The following is a 17400-nucleotide window of genomic DNA, read 5'->3' as shown; positions in this document are numbered from 1 at the left end:
AAATTCAATGAATCTATCAGATGCTGAAGTCACCCAAAGGGAAAGGAATTGCTACAAATCCTAAATTGCAAGTACAATTTTAAAGCTCAGATCCCAAGCTCTTGAAAGAGTTTCAGTGCCACAGAGGGAAATGAAAAAGAGACCTAACAGAACTTAAAAAGAGTAAAGGCTGAAAGAAAGGCAAAGAGGGATTCAGAGCTACTGAGCTCACTGTCAGGAGTATGAATCCTATTTACTCTGATTTCCTGTTTCCTTTGATGTTGAATCTCTAAAGAAGGTAGCTACCTTATCTGGCTGCTTCCTTCTACTTCTCTGCACACACACACTCATCTGTGCACACACACAGATACACATACACCACCATCTCATACTGTATATATGCTGGAGAAAAGTTATATTTTGTTTCTTAAAGTGTCCCATAGTTGTCTGGATTATTGCAGAACATTGTGAATTATAGAATTAGTTTAGACATCTTTCCAAAGTGACTCATGAAAGTCAACCCAAATTAGTGTTGATGATCTCTTTCCTTGCCTATATTAGGTCCCTGGTGATTCAAATGGTTAGAAAAATATATTATGCAAATAGAATGACAGTGTTTTTTTTTTTTTTTTTTTTTTTTTCTTTAATTGAAGGAGAGTAAAAAAAGTCTATTCATTCTTATCAAATTCTTACCAGGTAAGGTTTAATAAAAAGAAATATTTGTTAAAGTGCTTGAAATTGTAAGAATGTTACTACAAAATCACAGAGTCATATTTCAAAGGTGTTGAATTTCACATTGATGTAACAATTAGAAATTCTGTATATCTTTTCTTTTACTAAAATTATTTTCCTTAAATCATGTATTATCTTGATATAAAAGTGGATTTCTGTTATTGGTATTACTTATATGAAACGTTTTATAAAATGTTCTCTACATAACTGTTTGATCACTTTAAATATTGGCCCTCTCCATTTCCATTTCGTAAAAACTGTCACAAACTTAAGCATTAAACCTTATTTACTTGGACTAAATGTATTTATTTCAGAATCATTATAGGACTGAAATATATTGATCTTTTAGAAAAAGATATAATTCTGTATTCTTCTGAAGAACACTATATATATAAAACCCACAATGTAAAAATGCCACTATTTAATCTTATTCTCTTCAGATTTTATTCTTTTGGTTCCCTTTATTTTGAGATATTTATGTTTGTTACCAAATATATCTAGGAGATGTGGAAGCTTCATAAAAATGACCACGTTTAATATACTGACAAGTTTTTGAGGATTGGAATTATTTCTTATTCCTATTCTTTTAAACCAAATCATTAAAAAGTATTTGGCACAGAGGAGGTTATTAAGAACTATTTGTTGATGCTAATAAGTGCTTTTATTAGGAAGAATCTTCACAAGAGATATAGCATTTGATATCCTTTTTGGAGAGAAAGTCAAATTTTCTTCCTCAGGAAATAAATGTTTTCCAGTTATGCTTTATATTTATTAACATATATTTTCAAAATAGTTTTCTTTTAATTTTTTTGGTATATGATTCTATAATCTATTTCTGGTTCATTTTCATACCTCTCATCACCAGCGGGACAATCTCATAAGAAAAAATCAGAGAGGGGTTAGTGTTTTAGAGAATTATCTATCTGTTACAGTTACATGACCTGAGGATTAAAAAATAACCAGTACAGTAGTTTTGTTGAAGTTATATTAGTTGGGAGCTTGGAGATAAAGAAGGTAATTCAAAAGATTAACTCTATAAATAGCTGTGACTCACGTACAGCTATTTCCTTGTTTTGTTAAAATACATCACCTCGGAGATACTTGTCCCAAACCTGTAAGAAGAACCATTTTTAAGATCTTGAAAGTGAGCATGTTTCTCATGTGACTTGATTTTTTCCCTTAAAAGGCATAGAGCTTCAATTTTAAAGATAGACTAAAAAAAAAAAAAAAAAAGACTCTAACCTTTTAAACCTTCACAGCTAGATAGATTCCACATTTGCTGAAGAGTTTCTAGCCAACATCACTGTGATTAGTTTCTTTGAAAGTGAAAGTCACTCATTTGTGTCCAGCTCTTTGGGACCCCATAGACTATAAAGTCCATGGGATTCTCCAGGCCAGGATACTGGAGTGGGTAGCCTTTCTCTTTTCCAGGGGACCTTCCCAACCCAGGTCAAACCCAGGTCTCCTGCATTGCAGACAGATTCTTTACCAGCTGAGCCACAAGAGAAGCCCAAGTATACCGGAATGGATAGCCCATCCCTTCTCCAGCGGATCTTCCTGACCCAGGAATCAAACTTGGTTCTCCTATATTGCAGGTGGATTCATTACCAACTGAGCTATCTGGGAAGCCCATTTGGGCTCAAATACTCAACTATCTCAAAAGGTACTGGATACACCGGCTCTTTTTCTGAAAAGAACGTGAATGCATAGCCAGTAAACATCAGGACTTTGGTAGTGCTGCTTTTCTTCCTTCTGAATAAAAAGATAAGATGTATATGAAACAGGAGATTAAAATTTTTACTTTGGGCTTTAATAAAAGTTACATGCATTTTTTTTTTTAATTTATTTTTATTAGTTGGAGGCTAATTACTTCACAACATTGCAGTGGGTTTTATCATACATTGACATGAATCAGCCATGGATTTAGATGTATTCCCCATCCCGATCCCCCCTCCCACCTCCCTCTCTACCCCTCTGGGTCTTCCCAGTGCACCAGGCCCGAGCACTTGTCTCACGTATCCAGCCTGGGCTGGTGATCTGTTTCGCTATAGATAATATACATGATTCGATGCTGTTCTCTCGAAACATCCCACCCTCGCCTTCTCCCACAGAGTTCAAAAGTGTGTTCTGTACATCTGTGTCTCTTTTTCTGTTTTGTATATAGGGTTATCATTACCATCTTTCTAAATTCCATATATATGTGTTAGTATACTGTAATGGTCTTTATCTTTCTGGCTTACCTCATTCTGTATAATGGGCTCCAGTTTCATCCATCTCATTAGAACTGATTCAAATGAATTCTTTTTAACGGCTGAGTAATATTCCACGGTGTATATGTACCACAGCTTCCTTATCCATTCATCTGCTGATGGGCATCTAGGCTGCTTCCATGTCCTGGCTATTATAAACAGTGCTGTAATGAACATTAGGGTGCACATGTCTCTTTCAGATCTAGTTTCCTCGGTGTGTATGCCCAGAAGTGGTATTGCTGGGTCATATGGCAGTTCTATTCCAGGTTTTTAAGAAATCGCCACACTGTTCTCCATAGTGGCTGTACTAGTTTGCATTCCCACCAACAGTGTAAGAGGGTTCTTTTTCCCCACACCCTCTCCAGCATTAATTGCTTGTAGACTTTTGGATAGCAGCCATTCTGACTGGCATGTAATGGTACCTCATTGTGGTTTTGATTGGCATTTCTCTGATAATGAGTGATGTTGAGCATCTTTTCATGTGTTTATTAGCCATCTGTATGTCTTCTTTGGAGAAATGTCTGTTTAGTTCTTTGGCCCATTTTTTGATTGGGTCATTTATTTTTCTGGAATTGAGCTTCAGGAGTTGCTTGTATATTTTTGAGGTTTATCCTTTGTCTGTTGCTCCGTTTGCTATTATTCTCTCCCAATCTGAGGGCTGTCTTTTCACCTTGCTTATAGTTTCCATTGTTGTGCAAAAGCTTTTAAGTTTCATTAGGTCCCATTTGTTTATTTTTGCTTTTATTTCCAATATTCTGAGAGGTGGGTCATAGAGGATCCTGCTGTGATTTATGTCGGAGAGTGTTTTGCCTATGTTCTCCTCTAGGAGTTTTATAGTTTCTGGTCTTACATTTAGATCTTTAATCCATTTTGAGTTTATTTTTGTGTATGGTGTTAGAAAGTGTTCTAGTTTCATTCTTTTACAAGTGGTTGACCAGTTTTCTCAGCAACACTTGTTAAAGAGGTTGTCTTTTTTCCATTGTATATCCTTGTCTCCTTTGTTGAAGATAAAGTGTCCATAGGTTCATGGGTTTATCTCTGGGCTTTCTATTCTGTTCCATTGATCTATATTTCTGTCTTTGTGCCAGTACCATACTGTCTTGATGACTGTGGCTTTGTAGTAGAGTCTGAAGTCAGGCAGGTTGATTCCTCCAGTTCCATTCTTCTTTCTCAAGATTACTTTGGCTATTCGATGTTTTTTGTATTTCCATACAAATTGTGAAATTATTTGTTCTAGTTCTGTGAAAAATACTGTTGGTAGCTTGATAGGGATTGCATTGAATCTATAGATTGCTTTGGGTAGTATAGCCATTTTGACAATATTGATTCTTCCAATCCATGAACACAGTATATTTCTCCATCTATTTGTGTCCCCTTTGATTTCTTTCATCAGTGTTTTATAGTTTTCTATGTGTAGGTCTTTTGTTTCTTTAGGTAGATATACTCCTAAGTATTTCATTCTTTTTGTTGCAGTGGTGACTGGTATTGTTTCCTTAATTTCTCTTTCTGTTTTCTCATTGTTAGTGTATAGGAATGCAAGTGATTTCTGTGTGTTAATTTTTGAAGATATTAGCAAGTTAAGAACAAATGTAACAAAGTCAGTGGGAAAGTCTCAGCTTTCTTGCAGTTTATCAAGTTATTCACACTATTTTATGAACATTTAAACTTAGAGAACTGAGCGCCGAAAAATTGATGCTTTTGAACTATGTTGTTGGAGAAGACTTTTGAGAGTCCCTTGGACTGCAAGGAGATCCAACCAATCCATCCTAAAGGAAATCAGTCCTGGGTGTTCATTGGAAAGACTGATGCTGAAGCTGAAACTCCAGTACTTTGTCCACCTCATGTGAAGAGTTGACTCATTGGAAAAGACCCTGATGCTGGGAGGGATTGGGCGCAGGAGGAGAAGGGGACGACAGAGGATGAGATGGCTGGATGGCATCACCGACTCGATGGGCATGAGTTTGAGTAAACTCCGGGAGCTATTGATGGACAGGGAGGCCTGGCGTGCTATGATTCATGGGGTCGCAAAGAGTCGGATACGACTGAGCGACTGAACTGAACTGAAATTTAGAGAATAATATTCAGAAAAACAACCCCTACCTTAAGTTTTGTGGTAACATCTGATAATATCTCACATTCATATTGCATTTCGAACTGGCTAGTTGGAGGAGGAGATTCTCTAATATAAACGTCCCATTTTACAGACAATTATAAGGACGCCATGAAATGACAGTCAGATGGTAATAAAGCTGAGGGTCAAGTTCAAGGTCTCCAATGCCAACTGACACTTTCCAGTACATTATGAAATATCTTTTTTTTTAAAAAAATACTCTAAATCATTGCTCTAAAAGTTATAAATTTCCATTCAAATTTAGATAATGTACAATTTGCATAAGTTAATTTAAAATACAATTTAAAACACTGAAATTAAAAAAACACATCTTAAAATTATGTTTGCAAGGAATAGTGTTTGTTTTCTCTCAGTGTACAGACTACAAAAAACAAAGTGCTTTTTTTCTTTCTCTCTCTCTCTCCTTATACTATTAAAAACATAGGTTGCAGCTTCGGGGTCTGTTTTAGAAAACTTTCCAGTAAGAGAAGTCTAATAAACCACTGAACTTATTTAAGAATTTGCCTTGAAAGAATATTCAAATAACTGGCACAGCCTTGAGTTTTGAATTTATGTTAAAGCACTCTAGATTTGAATCTCTGAATTTATTACCTGATTTCTTTGACTGAAGGTTGGCTCTCAGACTGTTGTGAAAAACTGGCATGCAGATAGCTAAAGTTAATATTATGTTAAAGATTTATTTTGGGAAAGCATTTTTGTGATAGTGATATGAGAACACAGTTGTACTACTGGAAAGTATATTCAGTATACTTTCAGTATACTGGAAAGTATATTCAGATTTTTTAGAAAAAATTATCATGACAATTTCAACATATAGTTATCATTCTAAGTACACTTATGTTTTAGAAATATTTCACCCTAAATTTTAGGGTGCGTTTGTGTTAAACATTATATATACTAATTTTAGGCTTCCCTGGTGGCTCAGACAATAAAGACTCTGCCTGCAGTGCAGGAGACCGAGGTTTAATCCCTGAGTTGGGAAGATCCCCTGAAGAAGGAAATAGCAATACACTCCACTATCCTTGCCTGGAAAATTCCATGGACAGAGGAGACTGGCAGGCTACAGTCCTTAAGGTGGCAAAGAGTCAGACTCGACTGAGCAACTAATGCTTTCATGCTATAATACCAATTTAGTATAGTATATTTGCTTTGTTTACAGAACATCTAAAATTTATAAATATTTATATATTATTTATATCACACCAGGTGAAATCTTTTATTATAAAGTTAGTACTTGATGTGATATTAATAAAAGCAGTTTTGTGTATAAAATATATACCCTTTTATATATAAATATATGAAATAATATACATAAAAATATGAGTTACTTATATGAAACATGGAAATCATAGGCATGGTACATGTAAGTCCAATTCACAAGTTGCTGATTCTCTATAGAAGGAGAATGTTTACTAGGTGGAAAGCCCATCAAAGTGTAACTGAGCAGGACCTTTTGGGGCCTTCCTGGGACAAGTCTTTCTCCATATCCTCTGCTTTAGCTCCTCTCTGCTACCTAGATAACAGTATTCAATGCACATTTCTTAAGTTTTTTTTTTTTTTTTTTTTTTCTAACAGATGTAAAGACCCCTCACCAAATGAGGGAAGTTGTTAAGTACTTCATGGCCATGAGCACATAACCCCAGGCTTTCTGGAGCTTAAGGACTGATAGACCTTCCCTGGTGGCTCAGACGGTAAAGCGTCTGCCTCCAATGCGGGAGACCCAGGTTCAATCCCTGGGTTGGGAAGATCTCCTGGAGAACAAAATGGCAACCCACTCCAGTATTCTTGCCTGGAAAATCCCTTGGATGGAGGAAACTGGGAGGCTACAGTCCATGGGGTCGCAAAGAGTCGGATACGACTGAGAAACTTCACTTTCATGGGAAGGATTGATAATGCTAACCCCTGTGACACAGCCCTGTTACCTCACCATCAGCCAATCAGAGGATTGTGTATAAACTGACCACATACCCTGTGATCTCCCCTCCCTCATCTGGCTTTTAAAAATGATTTGCCTAAACTCGTCATGGAGTTTGGGATTTTTAGAGGATGAGCTACCCTTACATGGCCCTGCAATATACTCTTCTCTGCTCCAATTCTGACATTTCAGTTTGTTTGACCTCAGTGTTTCAGGCATACAAACTTGCCCTAACAGCTATATCCCTGAACTCACTTATTACTTAGATTTGTATAAGGTTTTTGTGTGTTCCAATGCCAGTAAGTTGCACATGTTATAAACTAATGCTAGTATTCACTAATAAGTGAGTTCAGTCACTAAGTCCTGTCAGACTCTGTAACTTCATGGACTGCAGCATGTCAGGCTTCCCTGTCATCCTCTAACTCCTGGGGAGTTGGCTTAAATTCACGTCCATCGAATCAATGATGCCATCTAACCATTTCATCCTCTTTCACCCCCTTGTTCTTTTGCCTTCAATCTTTCCCAGCATCAGGGTCTTTTTCAGTGAGTCGGCTCTTTGCATCAGGGGACCAAAGTATTGGAGTTTCAGCTTCAGCACCAGGCCCTCCATGAATATGCATGACTGATTTCCTTTAGGATTGACTGGTTGGATCTCCTTGCCACTGTTTCCACTGTTTCCCCATCTGTTTGCCATGAACTGATGGGACTGGATGCCATGATCTTAGTTTTCTGAATGTTGAGCTTTAAGCCAACTTTTTCACTCTCCTCTTTCTCTTTCATCAAGAGGCTCTTTATTTCTTCTTCACTTTCTGCCATAAGGGTGGTGTCATCTGCATTTCTGAGGTTGTTGATATTTCTCCTAGCAATCTTGATTCCAGCTTGTGTTTATCCAGCTAAGCATTTCACAGGAGGTACTCTGCATATGTTAAATAAGAAGGGTGACATCACACAGCCTAATCATACTCCTTTCCCAGTTTTGAACCAGTCCGTTGCTTCATATCCAGTTCTAAATGTTGCTTCTCAACCTGCATACAGGTTTCTCAGGAGACAGGTAAGGTGGCTTGATAATCTCATCTCTGAGAATTTTCCACAGTTTGTCGTGAGCCACACAGTCAGAAGCTTTAATGTAGTTAATGGAGCAGATGTTTTTCTGGAACTCCTTGGAGAAACTCCAAGATCCAGCAAATGTTCACAATTTGATCTCTGGTTCCTCTGCATTTTCTAAACCCAGCTTGTACATCTGGAAATTCTAGGTTCACATACTGCTGGAGCCTCACTTGATGGATTTTCTGCATAACCTTTTTAGTATATGAAATGAGTGCAGTCATATGGTATTTGGAACATTCTTTGGAACAGTCTTTGGAATTGGAATGAAAAGCAATGTTTTTCAGTCCTATGACCTTTGCTGAGTGTTCCAAATTTGTTGACTTATTGAGTGCAACACTTTAACAGAATCATCTTTTAGGATTTGAAATAGCTCAGCTGTAATTTGGTCATCTCCACTAGCTTTGTTCCTAACATTGCTTCTTAAGGTCCACTTGACTTCACACTCCAGGTTGTTCCACTCTAGGTGAGTGACCACACCATCATACTTATCTGTGTCATTAAGACGTTTTTTGCACAGCTCTTCTGTATATTCTTGACAACTATTCTTAATTTCTTCTGCTTCTGTTATTTCCTTACTATTTCTGTCCTTTGTATTTTATACTCTTTTAGAGTTCCCTGGAAATATTAACCAATTAAAAAAAAATGCATTGACTTTCGTGGACATTAATTACCTAAGAGTGAAAATGAAACTCATCATTTTCCTTCCCTGAAGCTTTCAATTCTGGCCAGAAATATAACAGAAAGATCACTTTCAAATTCCCAATGAATATTCCTAAAATGGACCTCTCCCACTGTATTTGAAATATTAAAACTATTTTTACTCACTCTATTTTTCTTGTGTTGAGACAATTTTAGTTTTGTTTCCCTTCAAACTATAAATAAAATTAAATTATAAATATATGAAACATTATAAGGGATTTTATAGCAAAAATGAAAAAAATAAATTTTATAAACTATAAAACAATTTTCTGGAATAAAAAATATAGTATGAATAATCTTGACTGATCCTGGTACTGAAAATGTCTGTTATTGTATTCCTTAGAATATGTTTAGACAGAAGTTAACCTCTCTTCCTAAGTGTCTGGAGCTGTAAAGGGTTCCATTTATTTAAAATGCAGAATTAATTTGCAGTATGCAATGCTGACTGGCATTAATGAGGCTTTGCTCAAGCAACATAACATGCAGTCCTTTTGTAATTTAAAATCTTTCAATGTCTTACTGCTCTTGTGAAATGGCTTTATAGTAGGTAATAATACAAGGAAGAAACTGATGGAGAAATTATAAAGCATAGAATATTAGTATTTGAAGTGTACTTTCTGATGGTTTTTATTTCTATGCATGCCCATAGCAACTGGGTCAACAGGGGTACATAAAACTCTACATAACATCCATGAACCACTTAAAGAAAATGTTGTAATGTGCAGAAGGCAGCTACGATTTGTGGTCCTCATAAAGGTAGTTTTGCACTGCTGTTCCTTGGTGAATAATGACCTACAACTGTATCCAGTTTATCTATATTATGTTAGAGAACTTAGTAGTAATTGCTCATAAAACAATTTATAACTGGATGTGAGGAAATATATGACCTTATTCATGTATGTATTTATTTATTTAGCAAAATTGAGTTCACACTCATGCAGCCAGCACCCTGGCACACTCGATGTTCAGTTCACAGAAGTTTGCTCTGCTGTTACACGTTTAGAGGAAAGCTGCTGCATAATTTTGACATAGGATGCTATTGCTTAATTTTTAACTAAATTACCAAAACTTCTATAGGACTATAAAATTATTTTCCTTTTATTCCAAACTTCATTAAGTATTATGTATTAAATATTATGTAGAGAAAAGAAGATAAAATTCAGCTTATTGTAGTCCCTTCATAAACTTCATGATTCTTTTGGGAATATATACTTATCTCTATCTCAAGTTCTGCATTTGTCAATTGTGCATTTAAAAAAGCCTTGAAAGTCATTACCTAGAAGGAAAGTATGCAATTTTCAGGTATCCTCAGGAAATGAACAATATACAGAGTTGCTAAATCTTTATAGTAACCAAAGATAAATTATACCGATATATTGCTTTCAAATCCCACTTAAGCAATAACACATTGGGAGAAAGTTACTTCTTGGTTATGATACTTCTCACCTATACTTTTTTATTAAATTGTTACAATTGTTTGAAAAATGTCTGTCAGTCTATGATAGAGTTCCTTAAATTTTGAAAAGGCTTATGAAGAATTCCTAAACAAAGGGAGAAAAAGTTTCATCTGATACTTTAACTTGAATTACTTACTGAATTTCATCAAACATTAATTCCACATTCTTATTTTTCCAATCCTCTTCTTAACTTACATTTGTTAAGATCTTTTATAAAATATTCCTATATTTTAACTGCTTCAGAATAAATTGGCTCCATTTAGTGTATTGTAATAATAGTAGTTAGAGGTAAATATTATACTAATATTTTTAAAGTAACCTGCTTGCATAGCAAAGTGCACAATAAGAAATACTTATTTTTGTCTGTTAATATCACTTATTACAGGAAACTATAATTGAGGGAAGCCATCTGGTCTATTTAATGGCCTATGCCAAAAGGCTATATAAAATCAGGCTTTGTTTTCTCATAAATTCCACATGGAGCAGTCAACTTCTCCCTGTTCATTGAGCAACAGTGACTGCCTCCATCTGGCTAGCCTCTGTAAGCCTGGACAAAAAATGGAAATGCTTGTTGGGACAGAGGAGAAGGCAAGTGCTATTAAGGATGAAAGGGGAGGATGTACCTTGGGACCTCAAGAAAGGAGAAGAAAGGCTATCTCCAAACTGAAAGGAGATACAGGATGGGGACTGTGAGAAGAGTGGAGGGGAATTTACACAAAGCAGAGGGCTATTGGCCAGTTCAGGTAGTTTTGAAGTAGATCCCAGTCAACTTGCATAACCTGGGGGTGTCTGATGCCCTGGAAGAACCAAGACTGGGTGGGCAAAGTCTCCTGGGTAGGCAAATTGTGCAGGGCCAAGAAGTTGAACAGGAGCTAATTTGTTCATATACGTGGTGGATCAATTCAAATGTATCCACTTATGTGACATATTATTGTGAAGAAATTGCTTCCTGCCATGAATTACTGAGGGCTTCCCTTGTGGTTCAGCTGTAAAGAATGTGTCTGCAATGCAGGAGACCTGGGTTGATCCCTGGTTGGGAAGATCTCCTGGAGAAGGAAATGGCTGCCCACTCCAGTATTCTGGTCTGGAGAATTCCATGGACTATATAGTTCACGGGGTCACAAAGAGTCAGACACGACTGAAGGACTTTCACTTCACTTCATTGCACTTCACGAATTACTAAAGGTCCAGTTGGAGAAACAAAGCATGATGACTAACTTCATTGATTTTTTTATTGTTTTTACTACAGGTACTCTCAATCTATGAGACAAACTTACTATATTTTTGCCTTAGCATTTACAACACAAAATGTAGGTTTGGGGAATACTAATTTTGCAACAAATTTGTCTGCTGGGGACAAAAGAATAATAGGAAAAAGAAAACAGCTACAAAGAAATTATTACCCAGGGAGTTAGAAGCCAAAATAATCTAGGTGACTATGTCTCTGTAAAAAGTCTTGCACTTTTTCATTTATTCTTTCATTTCACTTAAAATTTTCACTTAAAATACTTATAAAATACCTCATAATGCTGCAGGCATTGTAGCAAATTGTCAACAGGAGGATCTTTTTCCCTTGTGAAGAGAAAGAAAACAAAACATATTCAGAGACAGTACCCTAGGAAGAAAACCAGCATGTTACTTACCTGGCTTTAGAAAGACATTTTATACTGAAAAGGAGAAGATTGATCCTGAGTCAGATCTGAAGAGATTTATCTCCCACATAGTAAATTTACTTCTGAAAATGAATTATTTCAAGATTTTACAGATTACAAAGCCCTTTTATAACCATTATCTACAATTTTGTTGAGGTGGATGGAACAGATTTTTAACTAAGCCATGCTAATTCTTTTTCTATGTACTGACTCATTTTCAGGTATTTGAAAAACTTAGAAAAAGTAAAGAGAAATAAGGAGAATACCTATGTCCCTAGTACCCAGAATTACCATATGTTAATATTTTATGATATTTCTGTCTCCAATTTTTTTAAGAAAAATACTTTTTTTTTAAGGAAAAGAAGAGGGGCAAAGCATTTTTTTTTAAACACAATAAACAAGGAGATGCCTTTACACTACTGATGCAGGTGATATTCCTTTCTGCATCTGTTTGTCTGCATGCATGCTCAGTTGGTTCAGTTATGTCTGACTCTTTGCCACCCTATGGACTTCAGTCTACCATACTCCTCTGTCCATGGGATTCTCCAGGCAAGAATACTGCAGTGGGTTGTCATGCCTTCTTCCAGGGGATCTTCCTGACCCAAGGATCAAACCCGTGTCTCTCACCTCTCCTGAATTGCTAGGCAAGTTCTTTACCACAAGCACCACTTGGGAAGCCGTTGGATCCTTTTATGGTTCATCATTTTTCCTCATTCTACATAAGTAATCTCTATACTGATATATATTCTAGCCATCTGTATTTCTGTGATTTTAAAACTAAATACCATTTATGTGGTGTTTGACTTTAAAATTTATTATACTGCATTTTCATTTTAAATCAAAATATGCATTACACAAGGCAAATACCTATGTGTTAACACACCTTGATGAGTATTTTAGCTTTGTTTCCCAAGCACATTTAATAATGACAGGACAATAAGCTAATAAAGAAGGATTCATAGAAGATATTAGGGAGAAACAGGAAATACAAGCTCAAGGTTTCCTGATTTGAGACAGTTAAGTTTCAGGACATTCAGTGATTAGAACAAATTTTCAGAAATCGGAGCATATGCTATGGATCTCTTAAAATATAAACTTTACCAATTTCCTGAAATACTCATAAAAATGTCTGGTTTGCTGTAAGCATGTTTAGGAACATTTTTAAAGCCCTTCCTTTGTCTGTTTACAAATAGTAAATGGTTCATGTGTCTGTTTGAGAAAGTATTTTAGAATTGGGAACCAGAGGAGAATGCCTTCAGAAAATGTACTTCCTAAGGAAGTAAGCTTCATTTTCTCTGAACTTTTCAGTTTTAGCAATGACAATACCAACATAAACAGTTACATGATTTCAGAAGGAAAGCATGACCGATAAAAGGACACCCAGGAGTTCGTGGGCCCTTTCAGGGCGAGTGACACAAATGCATCTGGAAGGAAGCAGTTATGGGTTGTGTCAAGTGAGAAGAGGGCTGTGAATTGCCCTTCAGTTACTATAAGCGGTGTTAAAAACTTGACACATGTGGGCTCTGCAAAGAATGGGTAGAGAGGGTAGAGAGGTTGAAGATACCAAGTGCAGACAAGTCTTAAGATTCATTTCTGCAAATGTGAATCTTTTACTGATGTTTAGAACTTTTGTATTAAACATTGAAGGATGTTTACTAATTCTTCATGAAAGCAATCTCTAGTTTCTTAAAATGAGTAGGAATAATAGTTTCTGTGGGAAGCTTTAACAAAAGGAATTGTTATTTAATGAGACCTATAGCATAAAAATGCAAGGTGGCTGCCTGTATAATGACTGCACAGATTTTATAATAGCACAATTGATTTTTGGCAAACAACCTCGAATTCATAAGAAGGTAGGAGGAGTAAAAGAATAAGGCATATTGCTACTACTATGGAGTTGGGTGGAAAAATGTAAAGAATCCCCTTTGTAGCAAAGAAAACAGCAGTGTTGAACTTAATGGTTATGAAATTTTTCATAAAACTTTTGTTGGTTTTGTTTCTGCTGTAGTTTTCCTCTTGATATTTTGACTATGAAGTACTTCCTTAGGAATTTGTATCAAAAATGAAAAAACTAATATTCCTCATTATGAGCCAGATTTGTGTAGGTATTTCTATTGATAGTGAATGACAATTTCCCAGGAACTATGACAAGTGTTTGAAGGAAGAGTTAGACACAAAATAAAATAGAGACTATTAAATGGAAAATACCAAATAGAATTGAAAGTATAAAATAAATGTATTTACATTGATCTCCATTTAATATGATTGTTGTTAGAGAACTCTAGCTCTCTTAAGTATGATATATATATGAATCCCTCAATATTTAATCTGATTTAGCAAATCTGTCTTGACCATAACTCATTTTATAGTTATTCATATCAAATTTGGAAAATGGAAAAATTTTAGTTGATGAAATCTCAAGACTTTTATAATAAACCTTCTATTTTCAGCTGCAACTGTCTTTGAAATAGAAACTTGTCAGGAAGAATATATAGCAATTAAATTGTTTTTCCCTTAAGAATGTGTTTCCTTAATGTTTGGGCTATTAATAATATTGCCTTTCAAAATATTCTTTACAGTGTTATTTTTGCTTTCATTTTCACTCTGATTCATAGATTTGTAATCCTTAGAGGACTCATAACTCTCAAAAGTTTAAAAAGTGATGAAATAACAGTGAATTAAACTTTTCCTTGGATGTCATTAACTGTTCTGTTAATGCCTCTGTTTAGAAGAGGCTGCTAAAGAATTAGACACAAGAAAGGGATAGTGGTAAAATCTTGTTTAGGTGGAAGGACTTACAAGATTGTAAGTTATATTGCAAATGCATTCGTTTTGCTTATATCGTATTACTACCTTAGGGAAGTAGAGAAGGATTGAAGATAAAATCTCACCTTTGGCACCCACTGTATAAAAGTACCATTCCATTATTTGGGTGTCATCTCTCATATTAAGTCCAATTCTGTAACTTCTCATCATTTGCCTAACCATTAAATTTCATGCACTAATAACACCTGCCCCTATCCTCATGGCATAGCTCACACAACTCATGGTTAAAGCATACTGAACTACTTGCAGCTCATAGGCAAGTCTGGGGAATTCATATCTCTAGCCTTTGCCTATACTGATTGCTCTATCCTAAGTGTACTGGCCATGATTCCCTCAACAGCACATTTTTCAAGACTAGACTCGTTGGAGTCTCACAGTTCTCTTTTCTTTGTCCCTTAGCAACTTATGCATATCATGATGGTTCTTTGTTTCCAATTATGACTTCACTGCTAGTGTGAGACCATTGCAGATATAAAATGCCTTACCTTGGTGAAACACTAAAATCCTGAATCAAAGCATTCACTCAGCAAATATCTGATGATCAAACAAATGAACAAATAGAATAGGAGATGTGAATGAATAAGCAAATCAATGAATCCCTTAAGGGAGAAATGTCAGGGTAGCCATAGCCCAAGTCTTTTTACATAGGAGTGATTTCACTGGTCAAATCCTTGCACAGAGGACTTTGAATCTGTCTGAACCTCTGCACTCCCCATCTGTTAAGGTAGGATTACATTGTCTGCCTCTCTCTGCAGAGGTTTCTTGTGGATAATACATAAAATCTTATATGTAAAGGAATAAAGTATTACGCAAACATAGGATTTTTTTCCAATTTTAGAGGCGCTGTGATCCATCCATGAAAAAAAAAATCACCTAATCCACAATGAGTTAAATAAGGAAAAGGATTAACAAGAGATCAGATTGAAAGAAGAGTGAGGGTAAAATTCCCTATAGTGTCCTGAGGCCAGAAAAGAAATGAAAACCTTAACCCAGGGATTCTAAACTCTTGGCTGCACACAAGAATTACCTGGGTATTTCAAAAATAGTTTTGGCTTAGCTTTAATTTATCTGGTGTGAGGTGGGGCTCAGTCAGCGACACTTTTTAAAGCTCTCTGGGTGCTTCTAACATACAGGCAGGATGAGAACCACTCCTGGGCCACAGGAATTGTGGAAATGTTTCTAAGGAGAAAAACTGCATAATACATGAGAGGTTTTAAAAAGATTAATCAGCATGAATAGATATGAGGAAAAGTAAGGGACATGAATTGAGAGACTAAAATGTCTAAGACCATCACAGATGAAGATAACTGTTTTAAAACCTAAACTTTTTTGAAAGCTGAAGAAGTCATTGTGGAGAGATACTAAAGAGTAGCCTTCATAATTAACAGTGAAGTTGTTTAGACAAACTAGGCACATTCTAAGAATGAATACTGGCAGACCAGCATTTTACAAATTACACCTAAATCACTCAGATTACAAACAGAGGTTAAATGCAACCATGATTTATTACCCAAAACAAGTTCCTAGAGGAGGTAGGGTTTAAACAGGGTTGAAATGATTTTATTGTAGAGAGGACAGGCATAGATTCTTTTTCATGACAAAGTTTTCTAATATAGGCTTGGGTTTCAGAGTCATGCTTTCATACTCTGCTATATTGCAAATATTTTCAGAATATTTGCCCTTTCTCTGAGTTTAAAATAAAAGCATTTAAGCTTTAAAACATGTAATGTGAGTATTTTAAAATATGCATAAATATATAAAATATATTTATGGTTTTGAGATTAAAATATACTGATCTTGATTATACTACGCTCTAAAACACACTTGCTTTTGAAAATGTGTTTGAGAGTAATTTTCTAAGTTTGTTCTTTGGGATGGGGAAAGTAAAATTTCACTAGTGAACCAAAACAGTGGCATTCTACCTTGAAAAATATTATCTTTCCTACTTATAAAAATCTGTGCATACCTTTGTAGTCTTATGGGAGAGGAAAGGTTATATGTCAATGATGAGCCTTTTGGGGAGGCACTACAATGTTTTTTATCAAAGTGGAAAACTTAGAAACCCAGTATTATGTTTAATAAATGATCAAGCAGCCATGAAACTAGTAAGAGATTTAGGAAAGAAGGAGGCAAGGATAATAGAAAGTAAGTTATATTTTGTTTTCACACAATACAACTTTTAGAGGAATAAAGTAAATAATCATTTTAATATTTTCATGGAGAAAAGCCAAGTCATTCTATGATATCTTGTTTTAAAATTCATATCCATTTATAGGTGAATTATTTTAGTCAACATGTTTTAAAAAATATTTTGCATTTGCTACATAAAAAAGTGAAATAATACTTTAAGTCCTTTAACTTTTAATTTTTCAGTTTTGGCTATTTCAAATATATAATCTATAAAGGATATAGATATGATAGATAAGTTATGAGGAATGATCCTAGAAAGCTGAGTACTAGCTCAACTTTGTGAAAAAAAAATATTTTTACACCTCATTTCTCTCATCTGTAACTGAGGATAATAATATCTATGTCACAGTTTAATAATATGTGATATATATCAGACATTTGAATAATACCTCATTCAAAGAATGACATCATACAAGTTTTAGCTACTAAAATAGTAAGTATAAGTAAATATTGCAATAGAAAG

General features: G+C 35.3%; 1 protein-coding gene and 1 non-coding gene across 2 annotated transcripts in view; both read left to right on the top strand.

Annotated features, from left to right (window-relative positions):
* The first annotated feature begins 6764 nt into the window (after positions 1 to 6764).
* TRNAW-CCA (transfer RNA tryptophan (anticodon CCA)) lies at positions 6765 to 6836 on the top strand. The gene has a single exon. It is a non-coding gene; the product is annotated as a tRNA-Trp (tRNA).
* A 10007-nt stretch (positions 6837 to 16843) lies between these two features.
* The window catches only part of LOC136144132 (protocadherin-9-like), a 682777-nt gene continuing 682220 nt past the window's right edge, over positions 16844 to 17400 (top strand). Inside the window, exon 1 of the mRNA XM_065901801.1 lies at positions 16844 to 16852. Within this exon, the coding sequence (XP_065757873.1) occupies positions 16844 to 16852 (9 nt within the window). The remainder of the gene's footprint in view (positions 16853 to 17400) is intronic.

Source organism: Muntiacus reevesi, chromosome 11, assembly GCF_963930625.1.
Source record: "Muntiacus reevesi chromosome 11, mMunRee1.1, whole genome shotgun sequence".
NCBI classification, from domain to species: domain Eukaryota; kingdom Metazoa; phylum Chordata; class Mammalia; order Artiodactyla; family Cervidae; genus Muntiacus; species Muntiacus reevesi.
Note: the sequence above shows the minus strand (reverse complement) of the source record. Positions and strands in the feature narration are given on the sequence as shown.